Source organism: Erpetoichthys calabaricus, chromosome 1 (assembly GCF_900747795.2).
Source record: "Erpetoichthys calabaricus chromosome 1, fErpCal1.3, whole genome shotgun sequence".
NCBI lineage: Eukaryota > Metazoa > Chordata > Cladistia > Polypteriformes > Polypteridae > Erpetoichthys > Erpetoichthys calabaricus.
The window spans coordinates 246,215,503-246,235,516 of NC_041394.2; the positions used below are offsets into that span (position 1 = coordinate 246,215,503).

A 20,014-nucleotide genomic window follows, 5' to 3' on the forward strand; every position below is an offset into this window, starting at 1 on the left:
CAATCAAACATTTTACAGATTTTACATTTGAAAAGAATGAGAAGCTTTTGTGATGTTTTCAAGTAAAGCTGTTATAGTGTCACCATGAAGTTGTGAATTCACAAAATGAATTGCATTCAGAAATCCCAGAGAGCATGTTCAGTGGACAGATGAGATGGGACGCATACTGTTCAGTTGCACTCCAGTTTTATATTCAGACATATTTTATAAATTATTGGCAATAACAGGTTACACAGCACAAGAGGAGAAGTGGTGCCCATCTAAATGTAGTTATTGACTTAATTGTATAATGGTAGGAGAATGCCTGAAAAAATTAATTTAATAAAGATATGCAGTTTAGGTGAATTGAAAAAAATAATTTAATAAAGATATGCAGTTTAGGTGAATTGGTATTACTAAATTGTCTCGAGTGTGTTTGTGTGTGTTCACCTTGCAGTGGCCTGGTACTCCATTCATGGATAGTTCTTGGCTCGTGCCTGTTGCTTGCTTGGTTTAGCTGCAGCAATCCCATGACTCTGCTCTGAATAAGAAGGTTAGAAAGATGGATGGTGGATAATATAAGATAAGTTTGTCTCAAGAGGCTTATCCTCACAGAGCTTTTAGAGAAAATGGATTGATAAATGAATGAATGTGTAGATCAGTGGTTAGCTCTGCTTCTTCGGAGACCTGGGTTTCATTCCCTATCACTTCTTGGTGGAATCTGCAGTCTTTCAATTACTAATTTTGAAATGTGGCCATTATGAGCATCTTTGTGTTGTAACGAACTGTTGTCTGATCCAGAGCAGCTGATATTACTGGGAATGTAACCATAAATATGACTGAATTATTGGAAACAAAGATTTGCCTTAATAGCAGAAAAAGCATTACGTGAGCAGAAATTCACTAATTTGGCAGCTGAAATTTACAGGTTTCAGTGGTTTGAAAATTTTAAGATGAGAGGAGTGAACGGACTGAGGTGGGCTGGCGCCCTGGGGTTTGTTTCCTGCCTTGTGCCCTGTGTTGGCTGGGATTGGCTCCAGCAGACCCCCGTGACCCTGTAGTTAGGATATAGTGGGTTGGATAATGGAAGGAGTGAACGGAGTCTTTAGAGGGAAACATACGCAATACAGGACTATTAGTTTTACTTTTTCACCAAATGTTTAGGAATAATTTGATGCAGAATTAAAAAAAAAGGTTTTCTTGCCTTTTATCATTATTAGAAATACTAAAATTAAATAATCCCCTCATGTTTAATTATTTTAATTAATTACTGTTACATAAAACTTCCTTGACCTCTATTTTAATTCATGTTGCTTAATTAAAATTAAATGAAAGCCTCCATTTTGCCTAACTCCTAAATAAGCAAAGATTTCTCTTCCACTGTTAGAACAACACACCATGGGGATTTCTGCAAGCCATTTCAGACCTTAACAGTTGTGACAGATAGGGACGCTCTCGCTCCCTTGAACCTTCGGACACCACGGCAGACACCAGGTAAAAGTCCAAATATTGAATTTATTATAATAAAAATGTGCACAAAGCACCCTCCACTCCACAAATCTCCAATAAACAATATTCAAATATACAATCCTCCACTCCCAGACGCTTAGCCACCCTGCCTCCCAACTCAGCTCATTGTCTGGGATTTCCCATAGTCCTTTTATATTCCCTGACCCGGAAGTGTTTCCAATCCCTCAGTCCATGTGATCTCCTATCACTTCCGGGTCAGATAAAAATCCTCTTCTTCATCCCGGAAGTACGTCATTCCACTTGTCCATGTGACTCGGACGTACTTCCAGGGCGTAGGGCAAATAGTCACTGCTCCTCCCTGCAGCGCCTTCTAGCGGCCCCCGTAGTATGCAGCAGGGCTGTAAAGGAAAACTCCAATGTCCATAATTCCCTGCTGGCATTTGGGGCACCTCCATGCTGCAGGGAGGGTTCCACCTGGCGGCCTGGGGGTATTGGCCGGGATGAACGGCCGGCCATATATCACACAGTATAACAGTGAATTATCTTCTGAAAATATAACACCGTTAGACCCTAGGTATGAGCAGCAGGCTGCAAACAAAGGGCCAGTGAGCAACAAAGTTCATTTTCAGTTATTCTTTATTATTTAAAGTCCTGTTTCTATAGACAAATTATATTTTTTGTGTTAATTTCTATACTTTATTGCCAATCAAATGCAATACAAATTCATCAATGCTTCCTAGTAGAATAAACACTGAGGTCCTTTACTACAGTTTGTTCTTTCTTGGGTTGAATGTAATTAAATTCCTAACAACTTAAAACTCAAGCAAGTGCAAATGTTACCCCATGAAGAATACACGGTTATCACTTGTGTTGCCTTTTCTTTTCTTGATTAATAAGATAAAGCATACCACATAAAAATTAGCACAGCCTTTCCTTGTGAAATTCTGGGGTCCAACGCCTTGTCTTCATCATTTCTAATGACACTGTAACATTTCACATTCCTGAAAGTGGTCATCAGTGTGGCCACCTGTTTGTTTACTCAAAAACAAGGAAGAGGGTGGGTGGTTTGGTAGAGAATGTCACATCTGTGGGACAGCTTGTTTTATACTGTAGATGCCAAAGAAAATAAATCATTAAAGCGCAATATGAATTATTGATCTTGTTATAATTTTCACTAAAATTATTAGAATTAGATTACTGGTTTATGTAAAATTAAATCTTGGCACTTTAGTTTATGTACTGTAAAAATTGCAAAAATGCATCTCTTACTCATCTAACTCATCGTAACAAAGAAAACACTTATAAAACATGAGTAGACAGGTTATTTATCTCTGTGCAGTGTGGCATATTGACATAATAGTAAAATAACTTGTTAATGTGAGGATACACAGATCTGATACTAAATATGTAATGTCAAATGAAACATATGCTTCAGTTAAGCCACCTGAGACCACTCCAAAGTGAAATTCTGTTAGTAGATCACATTGCAGAGATGAATAAACCTAAATTAAAGTGTTACCAATTAAATTAATAAAAAAATATCTAAATTTTTGACATGGGCAAGTCTCCCATCCAGGACTGTCACCCACTTACAATGTTATGCTACAGCGGTGGGCACCAGCTCCTGGTGTCCCTGAACCAAATAAGCAGATTATGGATGGGTGGATGAAAGTCTCCTAGATCTCACAGTGATTCTCTAATCTGTTAATCATCAATGTGTAATCCAAACCATTTCTGTCTTTTATAGGATGGATGAGAACTATAACATACTCCCTCATGGGGTGAACTTCCAAGATGCGATCTTTCCTGACACACCAGAAAACAGAAGAACTTTTTCCAGTCTGTTTCAGTTCTCCAATTGTTCTCAAACACCGCTTCTTCAACCTTTCAGCACTGACTGGGAGATCCAGGAAGACAGTCGGGTAAGAAACCTTTTGCATGATGTGATGTGGTTCACTAGTTCTCTGTCAAAAACATTCCAGAATGTCATCTACAAGTTTTCAAGAAAGAGTGTAGGATTGTTTTCCATATTGTGTTTTGAATTCCCAGGCGATAGAACGCATGAAAACTGACCACTGCAAGGAATCTTCCTATACACTAGCTTCTACATTGTTAGTATCAACTTTGGGGTACAAAAGGGAAAACATTTTGTCATTTTTTTTCTTTTAAGTATTCTGGTGAGATACAGACATCTTTCACATTTATGCTATTGTAGCTTCACTTAGTGAGAAATTACTTATGGGTAGGGTTTCCTGTACATTTTAACAGTGGAAAACATAATTTTCTAAAAAATAAATTGCTTGAAATGCAAGCTTACATAACAAAGGGGGTAAATATAAATGAAGTACATAGAGAAAGAGGGCTTCTCTGTTAAAGCTCTTAAAGTGTTGGGTCTTCCAGGCAGCTCCCAAAGTGTGAACTTTAAAATAGCAATAAATTCCCCATTCAACCCAGTCTTGGAATGTTTGCATCCTAAGTTATTTCTCCATACTTTTTCTTCCTGGTCTTGTCCTTATGTGTGCAGCATAGGCTCAATTTCTTTGGCTAGGGACTGTTGTCATTTAGGGGCCTGTGTGTAAATGAAATAAATCACATAATGATGTAGCTGAAAGTAGCATCATTAGGATCTTCATGGAGTTACTAATGTAATACTAGGCTACGTAGCAGGTTGTCTTCAAAATGATTATATTTTTCGGTTCCTCTTTGTTTTTCAGTAAGCCACAATGTTACTGACAAATAAAATAACTCCATCACAGGGGTCATATAATATTTGTTGTCTGCTTTAAGATGTAATGGGGTGTTTACAGCATTTTTAAAGGTATCTGTCTCAAAACTTTGACCCATAAGAACAATGAGTTTGTTTATAGATGGCTCATCCACCATAGCTATTGTGTTTTTGTTCATTTCATTAACTTAATAACTCTACTTTAGTTCATTGTACCCCATCACAGAAAAATCACCAACTATACATAAGGATCAGGGAGGAAAGTAGGCTTATCAGTAAATAGTTTGATTGTAAATTCTTTCATAACTGGCTTTGTATCCATTACTGGGGTAGACGCAGATATTACTAACTTAATGAGATTCATGTCTAAAGATTATTTGTATCATTACAGTATGTACAATATATACTGTAAATCAATAAATGTTTTCCTGCCTTTGTATTTGCATCTTAATATGCATTTTCTTTAAAATCAAACCTCCTCCCATTATGCAAACCTCATATTTTGAGATATGTGAACTTAACGATGCCTATCCTTTTAAATGGTTTTATACATTTAAGAAGACACAGACTTTTGTAACATTATTCAGATTGAAGAACATTTCTTCAATTTGTTCACCTACTTCAATACTTGCAAAAATGTTATCTGTATTGCATATTTTTTCCATGAATAGCTTACTAATATGTGTTTAAATTTCAATCTTGGTGTATAACATGGCTTCTCAACTGGAATGACATACTCTTGTACACAAAGTATATAATCATCTGCTTCAGCTGAAGTAAACTTGCGATTTGTTGCTTCGTTTTCAATTTTGTTTCATTGATGGCAGTTTCTCAATGATTTTGTGGCTATAATAACTTATGTTATCATGCATGATGAGAAAAATATTTCCAGGTATTGGTGGTGAGGTGCATGAGCACTTGTTTGACACCACAGGAGACATTTCTTGGTATAATGGCACTTGGCACTTATAAACACAGAAGATGCCATCAGTTTTTGTGATCTTTTTCTGCTTCACAATTGTGGACAGTAAACTTTATTTTTCATTTTTTCATGAAACAAGCTAAATTTGCTCACTTAAATTGAGTGTGTATGTATTAGGAGATAGTCAGAGCAGACAGGCATTTGCTTGTGGTCAAATTCAAGAGAGGCCCACCAAATCAACAAGCTAATAAAAAATGCTATTTTAGTTAGGGGGCATACTCTGGAACCCTGGGAGGTAGTAGCACAATAGAAAATTAAAACAACACTGAGTGCCGTATGAACAATGCTGCACATCCTCTCTCTGTCACATTAACACTGAGGACTTTCAGACAACAAATTATTCAGTAGAAATGTGTCAAACACTACGGAGGCTACATAACACCTCACTGTGACTGTCAAGTTAGAAGTTTTCGTTCTTTTCAAATTTTCTTCTATTTAGTCATTTTGGTGTGTTGTTTATCTATTAAATTTATCTATTTATGTATTTATTTAAAATACTTTTGTAAAAAGCCAAATTTCCCCCTGGGGACAAAAAAACCCATCTATCTATCTATCTATCTATCTATCTATCTATCTATCTATCTATCTATCTATCTATCTATCTATCTATCTATCTATCTATCTATCTATCTATCTATCTATCTATCTATCTATATTAGCACCAGGACCTTTAAGGGATTCAAACACTATGTTCTTTTTTTCTTGACCTGGCACCCTTTCTGTGCTAAAATTGAAGCCTGCAGTAATGTGACAAAGTTGAACAAGCATAATAATTAAATCCATCCATCCATTATCCAACCCACTATATCCTAACTACTGGGTCATGGGGGTCTTCTGGAGCCAATCCCAGCCAACACAGGGTGCAAGGCAGGAAACAAACCCTGGGCAGGGTGCCAGCCCACCACAGGGCACACACACACACACACCCACACACCAGGGACAATTTAAAATTGCCAATGCAACTAACCTGCATGTCTTTGGACTGTGGGAGGAAACCGGAGCGCCCGGAGGAAACCCACGCAGACACGGGGAGAACATGCAAACTCCACGCAGGGAGGACCCGGGAAGCGAACCCGGATCTCCTAACTGCGAGGCAGCAGCGCTACCCACTGCGCCACCGTGCCGCCCTTAATAATTAAATCATTTTAAATATTGCTTTTGAGGATTTATTAAAAAATCCTATCCATCTGTTCACTTTGTAGATTTGCCTAATTTCAAATGAGTGTCAGGGAGAACCCCAGCTTATCCTTGGAGCACTGGACACAAGTCAGGGATCATTCCTTGACTGGGTGCCAGTCCATCACAGTAAAGACTTATACTTATTCAGTATGGGCCAATTTAGTGTTGCCAGTTAATCTAATATGTCTAGACAAAAATGCAAAGAAAGTGCAAACTCCATGTAGGCTTGGCATTCAACCCCTGTCAATTACTGTACGCATTTTGGCTCTTCAGTAAAGCCTATTTTTAAGCCATTTCAATGCCTTGTGTATTCTAAATGCAATCTGTGAATATTATTTTCTGGGAAGAATTTTTGAAGGAAGTGTATTATGATGTGGGACATAAGGAGTTGCATGAGAAGGTGAGGCAGTAATTAGTACAGTGGCCTCCCAGCTACTAGGTTCAGTTCATGGGATTTCCAAATGTCTGTATGAAATTTGTAGAATTTCTACCTGTAGTTAGTAGTATTGCCATTTCTATAGATTACAGTGAAATTGTTACTTAAACATTCAAACAACACCTAACACATCACCTCTCTCCGGCACACAATGACATAATAAACAAGAATGTATTAAAATTACTTAATTTATTTTATATTTAATAGAAAACACAAATCAGTTTTACTGAAGTACTGCATGCCATGCTGATGTTCACTTATCCTCCCATTGCTCAAATCCTTGTGGAAAAAACATGAGAAAAACACCAGTATAGTTAATATGGTTCCCCTGTGTTGATGCAGTCTTTCCCAGTCCCTCCTGTCTTCTGTCTCCTCCTATGTGACCAAGAAGTATCTGTAAGGTTAATTTAATGATACTAAATTGGTAAGCAAAGAATAAATAGATCTATAGAATTGCTGAAAGTGTTAAGTTAGATGAACTGAGGCATTTGTTAGAATTGGCAATTCATTTTTTTGTGCTTTTACTGATCACAAGAATTTGTAAAGGGTTAAGGTCTTTGTCTAGTAGCAATAAATTCTGGAATGAAACATAGCCTATGATGTTCCCCTGTACAAATGGGAAAGCTGTGCACAATGTGTCAGCGGTAAGTTCAATAGTGTGGATTAAAATACTGGACAAACACTCCCCCACACACACAACTAGCTTTATACAATATATTAGAGTTATAATAATGCTGTAGTTTTGATCTGTTTTTCCGATCAGCTAATATAATTCAACCAGAAAAAATCTTCCTAATTTCTTTGCTATAATGGTATTTGGTCTGGTCTGCAATTTGTTTCATGCATTTGAAGTTTTTCCTTTTTCTGGCGCTTTCCATTGCCAAGGAGGACAAAGTTAAAAAAAAGTACTAATTATTTTGAATAAAATGCATAAAAGAGAGATGTACAGCAGTAATAACAGCACTTACAAAGCAGAAATAAAAAAACAACTTCTGAAGCCTCACTGAGCCCTTTCTATTCAATATACTTTAGGTGCCAAGTCTAGCTCTGGGGATGGCTTGCCCATATCTACCCACACTGCCATACCAAACTTCTTTTGCTCTCTCTCTGCGTCTCTCACTCTCTTCCTGTACGTGCCTCTTAAATTGCATTATCTTTGATGTTTTCTAATCTCAGGGCCTTCTTGTGCCTGTAAAACAGACCACCCATCTGACATACAGTATATTGTTTGAACTTATCAATTCCAGCAGTTTTTTCTGTAGTATATGCAAAATTTACTCATGGAGCATTGACTACATATGTAACTGGATTTCAGCAGGTGATTTATGGCAGTTACTGGTGCAACATTATTCTTTGGCATAAAATACATCAACATGGATTGTACCCTCTTGTGATATCCACAATTTAGGTCAGGTACATACAGTATCTCCCTTTCTAAGGCTAATCTGCCTCAACATGGAGAAAATCCTTTCCATCCTCTTGAGATATAATTTAGGATCCACTCACCCTTGATGTATTTCAACTTAATAGGTCAGAAAAGTAGAAAGTTAACCTTTACTAGCAATGGAAGACTACTTTGCTTTGCCAGTGACCCAGGTTGGAAAGATTTATAGTGTTAAAATTGAGAGCTTCTGAATCCTACTCTGTAATCCAGAGCAACCGCCCAGTAAAGCATGTCCTACATGAGCTAAACGTGTAATTGAAATCCCTATCAGTGATGTATGCACATTGTAAATGTATATCCCACACAACCCTTTAAACACTTTAATGGGTGTGAGAAAGTGTGACATCTTGTTTTGTTTGTTTTTGTTACAAGCTCAGGTGTCTCCGTGTTAACAGCAGATGGAGCCTTGTTCTGCAAAATTTATAGAAATTTCAAAATACCCTCAATAGTTTAGCATATTGTTAAAATGTTTATAGCAATCTAAAGTTCGTCATCATAATAATTTTTTATCAGATGCAATTTCTTTTGCAGAAAAATATATCTTTTTGGTGTATGTGAAATTTTCTTTGTGCATGATGCTGTTAGTCTGTTCCCAGGTTGCTGGCCCAGGCCCTATGAACCTGCGTACCTTGGAGCCTGAAGGCTAGAGCCCTTTTTAGGGAACAATTGGTTGATTTTTTTGTGATACAATTTAAAAGGTATTGGAAATTACAAATCTTCCTTTTTGCAGTAGTCATCATCATTATGAGGATTAGTTTGATTAATTATATTCACTATGATTTAGCCCTTTGCCCATTGGACACAAATGCTAATGTTGAGCTATATTATAATATTGTCCATTCGTGACTGCATTGTATGACAAAAGAATACGGTGATAGGTTTGTAGTTTGTGTAATTTTTAAAGGCATTGGCATTGGAAATTGTGCCATCACTGGTGCTGGTAGGCTAGTATGTTAAAAAATACAGTCTTTGCCCCTTGCTCACTTGCACAAGCTTTACTGGAGGCCATCTACATTCTTCTCCAACCTCCAATGCCACTGCTACCACTGCAGTCTACCATAGCGTCTTCCATATAGCACCAATAATCTTTCCTGTGCCACGTTCACTGCCTGCACATTGACACTGGTAGCTTTGCCTCTCTCCACTAACCTGGGGTAAGAGACAACACCATCTTTAGTCTCTTTCTGCAGCTTCATGAGCTGGTTCAAGGTAGTATATTTTACAAGACTTATCGCGGACAAATTTGCAGGCCAAAGGATTTAAGCAGAAGAATGAGCCTCTTAAATGCTAATTTTACATACTTGATCACCTCCCTCTTTCACACACACACACACACGTACAAGCCCCTTCTGACAGTCCACATTGTGTAGGGAATTATTTATTATGGATTTTTTTATGTTTCTATCTTGTTTTACAGTTTATAGGCTAATTAACTACTTTCTAGCTGTCAGTCCTTATCTTGTCTATAAATGTATATGTAGATCTCTTTGTGTTAGTCAGAGTGGCTCAAGTAGAATGAAGGCACTTCCCAATGAATCTTTATCTATCTATCTATCTATCTATCTATCTATCTATCTATCTATCTATCTATCTATCTATCTATCTATCTATCTATCTATCTATCTATCTGTCTGTCTGTCTGTCTGTCTGTCTGTCTGTCTGTCTGTCTGTCTGTCTGTCTGTCTGTCTGTCTGTCTTAAATATATAATATATATTATAGTGAGGTTGTACCTTCCCTGGCCAGGATGAAAGTTAAGGGAAGGGAAGAAGTGGCTATAAGGGATGTTCATTCCCATTCGTTCATTTGTGCAGCCCTGCTGGGGTTCCTGGATGCCACAAGAGGGCATTGCAGGGAGATACGTATGACTCGGAAGTGCTTCCAACAGGCAAAAGCCCTTGCACCAGAAGTACTCTCAGGTCAGAGCTAGGAGGATGGAAAGTACCACTCTACTGGAGGAGAGCAGTGTGGTAGAAAGAGGAGAGAAGATGAAAGAGGAGAAGAGACATCTTATTTTTGTGCTTGTGTTTACAAAAACACCCTTTTTTTGAATCCGGGACTATGCTGGTGTGTCTGTGGTGCCCCCTAGCCTTCACTCTGTATATTTATATATATGGCCAGGAGCATTACTAGGCCGGGATGCCCTAAGTGTGGAAGGATAGGGGGAGACATCCTGCATTATCTCCCCAGGTTGTGACAGCCCCAAGAGATTCCTGCAGTGCATCATGGGAATTGGAGTTCTTTGGCTCAGCCCATTTGGGTTCCATGGGTGCAGCCGAGGGGTGCTGCAGGGACTGGGGATCCCTACTTTGTTACGTTCCTAACTCACCCGGAAGTGCTCCCCAGTTTTGTATAAGAGGAGCTATTTGCCACAAATCTCGGGAGGAGGATAAAGCTTGCTGGAGGAGAGGAGGACAAAGTATTACTGTGTGCCTGCTGCTTTGTAACTGTGCATCGGTGCGGTGGGAAATGCTTACAGAAAGCATTTCACACAAGTAAAATCCTCTTATTTAGTGCAGAACTGTATTCGAGCATGTATATACAGTATACACCGAACCCTTTGCTGAGTGACTTCAGAAAATGTATTTTAAAGAAATCGATAACAAGACACACCTTTACAGTGTCTCTCTCATGGGTCCTTGAGACCCTTTAAGAATTACAATGCCAACAATACCATTGCAAGCACAAAACTATTTTTTATAGTGTTGTTCATGATGAGCACCACTCAGAAGCTTTTGAGAGCTCACTTTTTAAACATATAAGAGTGTAACTGAGAATAAAACAATGAGCCAGGGGTTGATATTTAAAACTACAGTCCAGTGCAGCACTTTAGCCTTTACATCTCCCTGCCTGCCATTTTATCATTGGTCAATGGATGATGAATTACTCTCTGTAAGGTGACTAATTACAGTATAAACCTTTTTAATGAAAATTTTAATTCAGTATATCTAATATTTTCAAAGTATGACATTTTACTTTCTACCCCTGTGCTGCAGGTTATAAATGCTTCCTCATTTTTCCATACTTGCCACTGCACAATTCAATAAAATACATATAAACTGGGAGCTGCAGCTTGGGGAATTCTGCATCATTTTTTTCATGACATTACCATTTTCTCAAAAATGTATTGAATGTACATTGCCTTGAAAAAAAAATCCCTCAGCTAGGAAGCAGCTGGTGTAATAAATCTTAGGAGTCTCATAAATGTCTGGACTTGGCTGGTAGATGTGTGCTTATACGTAACAGGAGAGCTTTTTTAGCAGCTCTCTCCTCACCCACCTACATTGTGAGGGATGGGGTATATTAAATGCAGTCTTTACGATGCTGGCTTCCCCAAGGAGTAGCAGGTGCAGACTCGCTTGGCCTGTTCAAATTGTTTCATCTCTTTTACTGAAATGAAAGCTCTATTGCAAAGTCCTGGGGCCTATCCTTCCACAAAATCTGAAACTTAACTCTTTTATCTGCTCACTCATCATGTTTAACCTTTTCTAAGTCAAGTGTTCTAAGTTCTCTCCTGATAGCTACATGTAAGGGAATGTTTAATTTGGAGAAGTGGTGAGGCAATAAAGGATCCAATGGTCCATTGATTCCAGTTACAGACCTACTGTATCTAACCATAGTGTCCCAGTGGCATTGTGCTCAGGACAGGAACTAAGCCTCGACAGGGAACCAGTCATTCACAGAACATATTTACACACACTCACCATCTACCCATTTTCTAATCCACTTTTCCAGTTTACGGTCATGGACGCAGAAGCCTAGACTGTAAGCCTTTGGATGTAGCACACAACAACACTTACTCACACTGGGCCAGTGTAGTTACTACTTAACCTAACACACGTGTTTTTTGGATATATCAGGAACACTAGTGTAGCAGTGAGAACACAAGGAAGAATGTGCCTATCTGAACTCCTTTCTCCTCTCATAAACTAAAAAAAACTGATAGATTGTTTGGAAGATTGGCTGTCAATGATTACAGGGTATGCAGTGTAAGTTTGCCCTGCAGTCGACAGACATTTTGTGCAAGTTTAATACCTGGCTTTGTGTCCTTGTCTGCACAGATGGGTTCTTGGGAATAGTTTTTTCAAAAAATGGAAGTAGAGGTCAGAAGTGGCAGAGAATTTGTGTTTCATAAGAGGCACCAAAGCACTGGGTATGTTTCTATTTAATTGGCAAATGCTTGAGCAGTGAAAGATTTGTCCGAGATTTCAGTTAAATTCCGAGTTAGAGCCAAGTTCCAATTATCTCTTTTCTTTAGCAGAATTCACAGGCATTTTTAAAGTTTATCCAATACTCAAGAGTTTTGTTAACATTCCTCCTTTTATTACAGACACAATGCCACTGAATTCTTACATACAATATAACATGAAATGAGCCAATTTCGCAACTCCTTGTTATTTCATACAACTTGTCATTCCTCAGTTTAAATGTTAATCTTATTTCAGCGTTTTGTTTGTCACCATAGTACCAGCACTTACCAGGAGTCTGACAATGAGACCAAGACAGGGGCTTTAGGAACCTTCAGGTTTTCAAAATTTGGATTATCAGAAAGACAAACATGGTTAAATACACATCTTTAAGATAGGTATTAATACACACTATGCCAGAAAGTAACAATGAAGTAAATGTGATGTACAAGCATCTCTGATGTCATAAACAGAATTATAAACATCAGGCAAAATGAAAATGTTACAAATGAAAAATGTTACATTTGTCTTTTCATTATGAAAGGTGCTGTAAAAATTCTGATGGGCTGCTTGTGTGTTATAATAGCCTTAAAAGCAGGCAAGAGTTTCAGATGCTTTCACATTTACAAAGTGTTTCTCTTAAGCCAGCATGGGGTTTAATGGACCACCTATCCTGGCCTCTGTCCTTTGTGGGAGGTCCAGCAGCCTGTTGTATCGACCAGTTGGAGTCCAGCTGTAGGTCACCCTTAACATAAAAATTTAAATCTTCTTCTTTAGTTTATGAGGTTTGGCCAGGAGGATCCAAAGGTTTGTCTGCATTTTCCATAGAGCAGAAGGAAAAATCTTAAGAAGCCAAGTCAGGCCATTTAGCCCCTTTACAGTTTATTAGTTTCCTAGGTCTCTTGCATGCAGATTTCAGACAAACTTATAAAGGCCTGTGGTATGCTGTTACTGACTTTTCCCTACTGTAATAATTGTTCATGGGGAAAATTAGTACCTTCTTATATTGGTGCGTAATCTGCTACCAACTTCAGTTTGCATGTCCCTTCTGAACAATTTCTCTTAATTTCTACTGGCAGCTCTATTAAATTTATTTCTGTTCAGCATGCTTTTGGGCTGACTGGAAGCTTTACACTGCCTGTGTGCTTGGCAATAAGAACTACTGCACTTTGCGCTAAGTGCTTATAGGAATAATGTCTGGCTTACCAAAGTACTGCTCTGTGTGATAACTCTTTGTTTAAAAAAACAGACCTGAATTTATACATTATTTATTTTTGTTATAAATTTTGTAGTATTTTCTAAACTTAGTTAGTTACATTTATATAGACTTTTCTTACTACTCATGCACAGTAAGGGAGCAACTTTAACAACTACCAATGTGGATGATATGATGACAGCCATTCCTGAACTAGCATGCTTACCACCCATCAGCTATTAGGTGATAGAGATAGGCAATTAGAGGCAGGGGATGATTGGGGAAAGAATGACCAGGCGGACTTCGGATAAAAACACCCTTTTCATTTTAGAAGATGCCCAGGGATCTTTTAAGAGCATGTAGAGTCAGGACCTTAGTTTTACATCTCATTTGAAATATTGTACTATTTTCACAGCACAGCGTTCCTGCCACTGCACTGGGGTAATGGGATTATCACACAGATCACAGGTGATCACCCCCTGATGACCTCACCAACACCTTTTCTATCCTCCATTTTCAGAACAGGCTTTACCAGTGACAGGTTAGATGGGTAGTAGAGACGGTCTTAGCAGCAGATGCAAGGCAGAAACACATCTTATATGAAATGCCAATCCATCATTCATACAGTATCTCTTGAATTCAAACCCAGACATTCTCAGAGTGTGGAGTCTGTATGTTCTCACTGTGCTTAACTGCCGTTTCCCTTGGTACTCTGGTTTCCTTCCACATCCCAAAAAGATTAGGTTTACTGTCAACTTTAAACTGGCCTTGTGCAAATCAGTCACTTAAACTGACCCATTTATATTAGAATGAAAGAATTAATATATACTGTAAAACACAGCAGAAAATATCACTCAAAAAGCAAAACAAAAAATAATGTTAACAAGCACCATGAAGATATACTTGATATTTCGCTCTGTATTATTCAGACTTTGCCTCTATACATAACAAATATAACTCTGTACAGTAATATCAGATGGATAAGATAAGATAGATAGATATTCTGGTGCAGTGTGTAGTGCTGTTGCCCCATAGATCTTGCACGTCCTGTGTTCAAATCCCGCACCCATTTGTTGTTTCTGTTGGATATGCATGTTCTCACCATGAATGTGATGATTTTCCTCCAGCTTTCATCTCACCTCCCCAGAGATGTACTTATTAGGTTGATTCAAAATTCCAAATCTGAAGTATGATAATGTGAATGTGGGTGCATGAGAGGGCCCTTCGTTGGAATGGCCTGTCCAGAGCCATTTCTTGCTTTGTGCCCAGTGATGTTAGGATAGCCTGTCATTTGTCCAAATTCTGTTTCTCAGCGAAGCACATTTTAGCGAATTTATTTCTACCAGACTGTATTATGCTTTCTTCCTTAAGCCAAATCAAAGTAATGTTCTCACTGAATTCACGCTTGATTCTGTACTCGAGGCAATTGCCCGGTTATATCAGATTCACTTAATGCCATGTCACAGGTGCTAGAACCTGTTATGGAGACGTCAGTCACAAGGAAGGATGCAACACCATGCATCATCCATTTTCTAGAAATCAAGAAATTTCATCCATCCATCCATCTCTCCTTTTTCTAATTAATTCTTGAGTACGAAACTTGACACTTGGGAACTATGAGGCATAAGTATTAATAATTGCTGCACCATCATGCAGTCTATTTCATTTAATTCAATAACAATTTTTTAGAAAAAGAATGAGTCTGTTTTATTAATTCATCTTCTGAAACTGCTTATTGCAATGCCACTTTAAAAAGAGTGAAAGATACATGAGGTGAAACCCACACCAAGGGTGCAGTGCCAATCCATTACACACACGCTCACTCACATCAAGGCGCCAGCTATCCTAACATTTGCATCTTTGGCATGGAAGTGTTAAACTACTGCAACAAGTGAAAAACCAGCACTGACATGAAGAGAACATATGAATACCATGCACGGCGTGTACAACGCAGTTTCTTATTTTAGTTTCCTACAAGAATGGGGCAGCAATGCAAAAGCAATCACAAAATGTATATCTTTACTATTAAAGATATGTATAGTAAAGTTTTGTTTGTGTTTGATTTTAAAGAAGCTCTTTATCTGTATTGCTGAATTTATAATGCTTATTAAAAAGTCATTCTTAATTGTCTAAACTGAAACAATTAACCTTTCATTTTGTTGGCACCCACCATTGCTGTTTGTTGTTTATAAAAATGCATGTCCGCTAGGGCTTTGGCACTAATTGTAGGTGCCAGTCACTCCCTGTATAGTACTTCTGGATTTCAGTGCCATAATTAACCTCATGAAAGCTTGATGGCTGACTGTAAGTGGAGACCAGCAAGTAACGGCCTGTTTGCGGTATATTTTGGCCTGAAGACAAATGGTGTAGTGAGCTAAAGCAGTTCACCTGTGTTGTTCCGACTGCAAGTCCTCGGTAAATGCCAGAAACTACAAGCTATGTTTATCAGGATTTCAAAAGCCCTATTGTTACTTTATTCTTTTCTTGTTGTATATCAGATTCAAGTCCGTGCTCATTTGTTCAAACTCAAACACGATCGAGATGTGTTTCATCTCAGTGACCCAAAATAAACTTGGGTTGGTTATTTGCCTGAGCAGTGCCTGGTTTAACATTATAACCCATGTCTTCTGTGTCATTGTATTCATATTAAAAAAGTGAAAAGAAAAAGGTTACCTTACTTGATGTTAAACTGGGCGGTAATATCCCAGAACGTTTACTTGTATGAAATTGAAACACTGGCCATGTAAAGCTTATCTGTCAACTTGATGCCCCAGTCAATAGACTGACCTTTAGTTTATATTACTTGGTGAACGCCATTTCCATGAATCACACACTTCAGATTCCTATTCAGTCACCAGCAGATTGAATGACACGCTCAGGGTGGCATCTGAAGCAAATGTTTTAAGTTGATCTCTTTAGTCATCGGGCAGCACTTCCTCCTCGAAACGCTCATTAAAAAAAAAAAAAAAACCTTGACCTGTGGCTTTTCTCATTTCAATCTGCTCTTCCTTTCACATAAATACATTTTGCACTGCTGGCACAAAACTGAAGAGAAATGTTGGCTGAGCATGACACATTCTGCTGGTTGAACAATTTGGGAGAGATCAATCTATTCAATCCATTTTGTAAACCCACTGTTTCGTTTCTAGCATTGGCTCTTCAACCTCATTCTGGGTTCAGGTTATCTTTTCTCCCCCAACTGTGAAGTGAAATGCTGGTAAAGGAGTGTGCTATTAAATAAGATGGGCTGCCATCCTTCTGCTACAGTAACACTCAATGATCAACCGTTTATCCGTTTTCTTTCTACTTTACTCAAGCACCTGATTTAAAGTAAGATGCCTACCAGTCAAATCACTGAAGTGGTGGCTTCTTTGTTAATTGTGAACTGGTATCATGGTAAAAAGAAATCTTAACAAGCAAAAGATGATAACACTCACTGGTCATCTAATTAACAAATGATTACACTAAGCGACTGGAATGTCTTACTAAGGCTTTGCTTGGAATGAAAACCAGCAACCACAGTGCACACCCAGACCTGGATTAAGAAACACTGCATTAGAGGGGCACATTATAGAGCACAACGACATGAAATAATCCAAGATGAGCCAGCACTTCCCTACAGATCACAGAGCCCCATACACACTTGGCCAGTTTTGAGTCAGCAGCAAACCTAACCTGTGTATCTTTAGGAAGTAAAAAGAAACTAAGAACAAGATGCAGAGGTAAGACAAAATGTGCAGATGGCACTCGGACAGTAACCCAGCTGAACCATTCTGTCACCATTTTGACTATCAACCTGTCCATAATTATTACCTTTTATGGTGAGTGCAAAGAAAGAAAAAAAATGCATTTGTTGTCCTAAATAGGGCATTGTTTGTTTTCATAAATCCCCATCATCTTGAGCAAAGCTGCCTTTCCGCTGAGTGTACTGCAAGCACCGTCTTATTTACCCACTGGCTGTGTGACACACCCTGGCCTGTGCTCAAGCCTGCTTACTGTTTGCTCTGCTATAGCCAAGCAGTTGCATTCGCAACACATTTACAAAATTAAAAAGCAAGTTAGCTACCATCAATTAATACACGAGATCTGGAAGCTTAGTGAAACAGGCCTTATATTGAATGAATGAACATCTTGTTTTCCGGAAACTTCCTTAGCAGACAGCCTTTAAGAAATGAATTCCTTTTCCTAATGAATGCTCTTGGCAGTGAACTCTAAGACTTGAGCTCAGCTCCAGACATCGAGGGCTGCAGCGTCTGCAGTTTTTAATTTATTCCTGCCAGCCTGTCAAGCACTTTGTGCAGCACTGGGATTAATTTGTTAAAAATGCAGTGTCATACATAACGGATCACACCTGCATGCCACCAAAAGCTTTATTAAATTATGATTGTGGAAACATTGCAAAGAATGACCAGATAATTTGAACAGTGGAAGCCTTAGTGAGACCTGCAACCCCCGACCTTGGTCTTTGTTCAAAGAATTAGCTAACGCCTTGGGCAGCAAGTCCTGTCTAATTGTCTGATTTTGACACACATGGATAATGGTGCTTGAAATTCTCAAGCCTTCCCACACCTTTATGATTGAATGCCCATTGTCCCAAGTGCTCTAGCCAGGCCACAAACGTCACCAGTTTAGCATGACAGAGCTTGTTTATACCAAAGGAAGCCAGACTGATGAAGGACTGATATATTCTGCCACTGAGGGTCGAAAGCAAACATCCAGTACAGCTTAAACATTAGCCTGAGGCATTTGACCCCCATGTCCCCTGACTGACATAATGCAGGATGCATTTTCTGTCTCTTCCCGGCGGGTCTTTCAGCATCTTCAGTAGGAGCAGTGCCATTTCTACAGTTTCACTGTGTGCAGCAGATAAGAGCCTCCTTACATGAAGTCAGGCCCTGACCACATGGTTTGCTCAACTTAGACAGAAGAAAATCCTAGCAGGGCTCTTTATATATTTGGAATGAGACACAAAACACAATGAGACTTTATAAGGCGCTTTAGAGAATTTCAGGAGAAGAGCTGCCAGAAGCGTCCTACTTATCAGGCGAGACTGATGAAGCTGAGCAAACAGAGATTAAGTGAAGACCTGATAGGAGTGTTTAAAACTACACTGGGAATACGTTAAGTAAATGCCAGCTGTTACATAACATAAACTGTTTAAAAAAGGCTATCAGGGGCATGATGGGCAGCTCAATAAGCAGACATTTCATGCAAATGTTAGATGACACTTTTCTTAGCACCAACATAAGAAAGCAGTTGCCCGGCTGTGTGGTGTTAAGCGGCACCCTAGGGAACCTTTAATTCTCTGCTTGATATTGTTTCAAGAGAAATACTAATGAGTTGCAGTTGTCTGGATTGCTCTTCTTCTTCTTTGCTTTTCTCTTGTCTTGGTAATACAGGAAGTTGATTATCAATATTTGTTTTTCTTTTGCCTTTACAGGACCACACATTACAACACATTTTTACCCAGATATCTGTTGTTATAAAAGTGTCCCTTGATAATGTGCTCTGTGATAGGTGCTATATAAAACAACATTTGATTTATTTATTCCTCTGACACCTGATCCAGGGATTGTTGCCGCCATGTGACTGATGTTCCCAGGACCCTTAACTGGATAATGGATTTGAAGATATAATGTTATGTTTTGATTTATTTGTTCAGTTTAGAGTACAGAATACATGATAAGTGTCTAGCTGAGGGTCACATACAGTTTGCCTGTGCAGAAATTTGAACCTACAACCTTGTTTTTCCAAACCAGATTTCCTAAATAAAAAGACACACTGCCTTTTTAAGTTGCCATTACTTTTTTTTTTTTTGCAGCCTAGATGATTTAATTTGGGGAGATCTTATTTCTGCTTTTTTAATTAAGAGGGTCTCATTTTTTTTCTGCTGCTGCAGAAGATGTCAGACGTAGGAGGACAAAGAGTAAAGGGAAATGCTAGGAATGTTCTGGTGCTTCACTTTAATTAAACGGCAACAAGAAATACCTCCATCCATTTCATGGTCATGGTTTGTTTTTTCAGCAGATGTTCGCACATTCTGAGTGACTATCCTCTATTATAAACATAGGGACATTAATTTCTGACTAGTATATTACTGTCATTTTCTCCATTTATATATACACATTCAGTAGATCTATATATATCCATCCTTCCATCCATTTTCTAACCCGCTGAATCCGAACACAGGGTCACGGGGGTCTGCTGGAGCCAATCCCAGCCAACACAGGGCACAAGGCAGGAAACAATCCTGGGCAGGGTGCCAACCCACCGCAGGACACACACAAACACACCCACACACCAAGCACACACTAAGGCCAATTTAGAATCGCCAATCCACCTAATCTGCATGTCTTTGGACTGTGGGAGGAAACCGGAGCGCCCGGAGGAAACCCACGCAGGCACGGGGAGAACATGCA

The 20,014-nt window shown here is 38.8% G+C and overlaps 1 protein-coding gene across 1 annotated transcript in view; it reads left to right on the top strand.

The window, feature by feature from the left end:
* ccdc3a (coiled-coil domain containing 3a) overlaps positions 1–20,014 on the top strand; it is a 113,449-nt gene that overhangs the window by 44,448 nt on the left and 48,987 nt on the right. Inside the window, exon 2 of the mRNA XM_028813672.2 lies at positions 3,197–3,371. Coding sequence (XP_028669505.1) covers positions 3,197–3,371 — 175 coding nt within the window. The remainder of the gene's footprint in view (positions 1–3,196; positions 3,372–20,014) is intronic.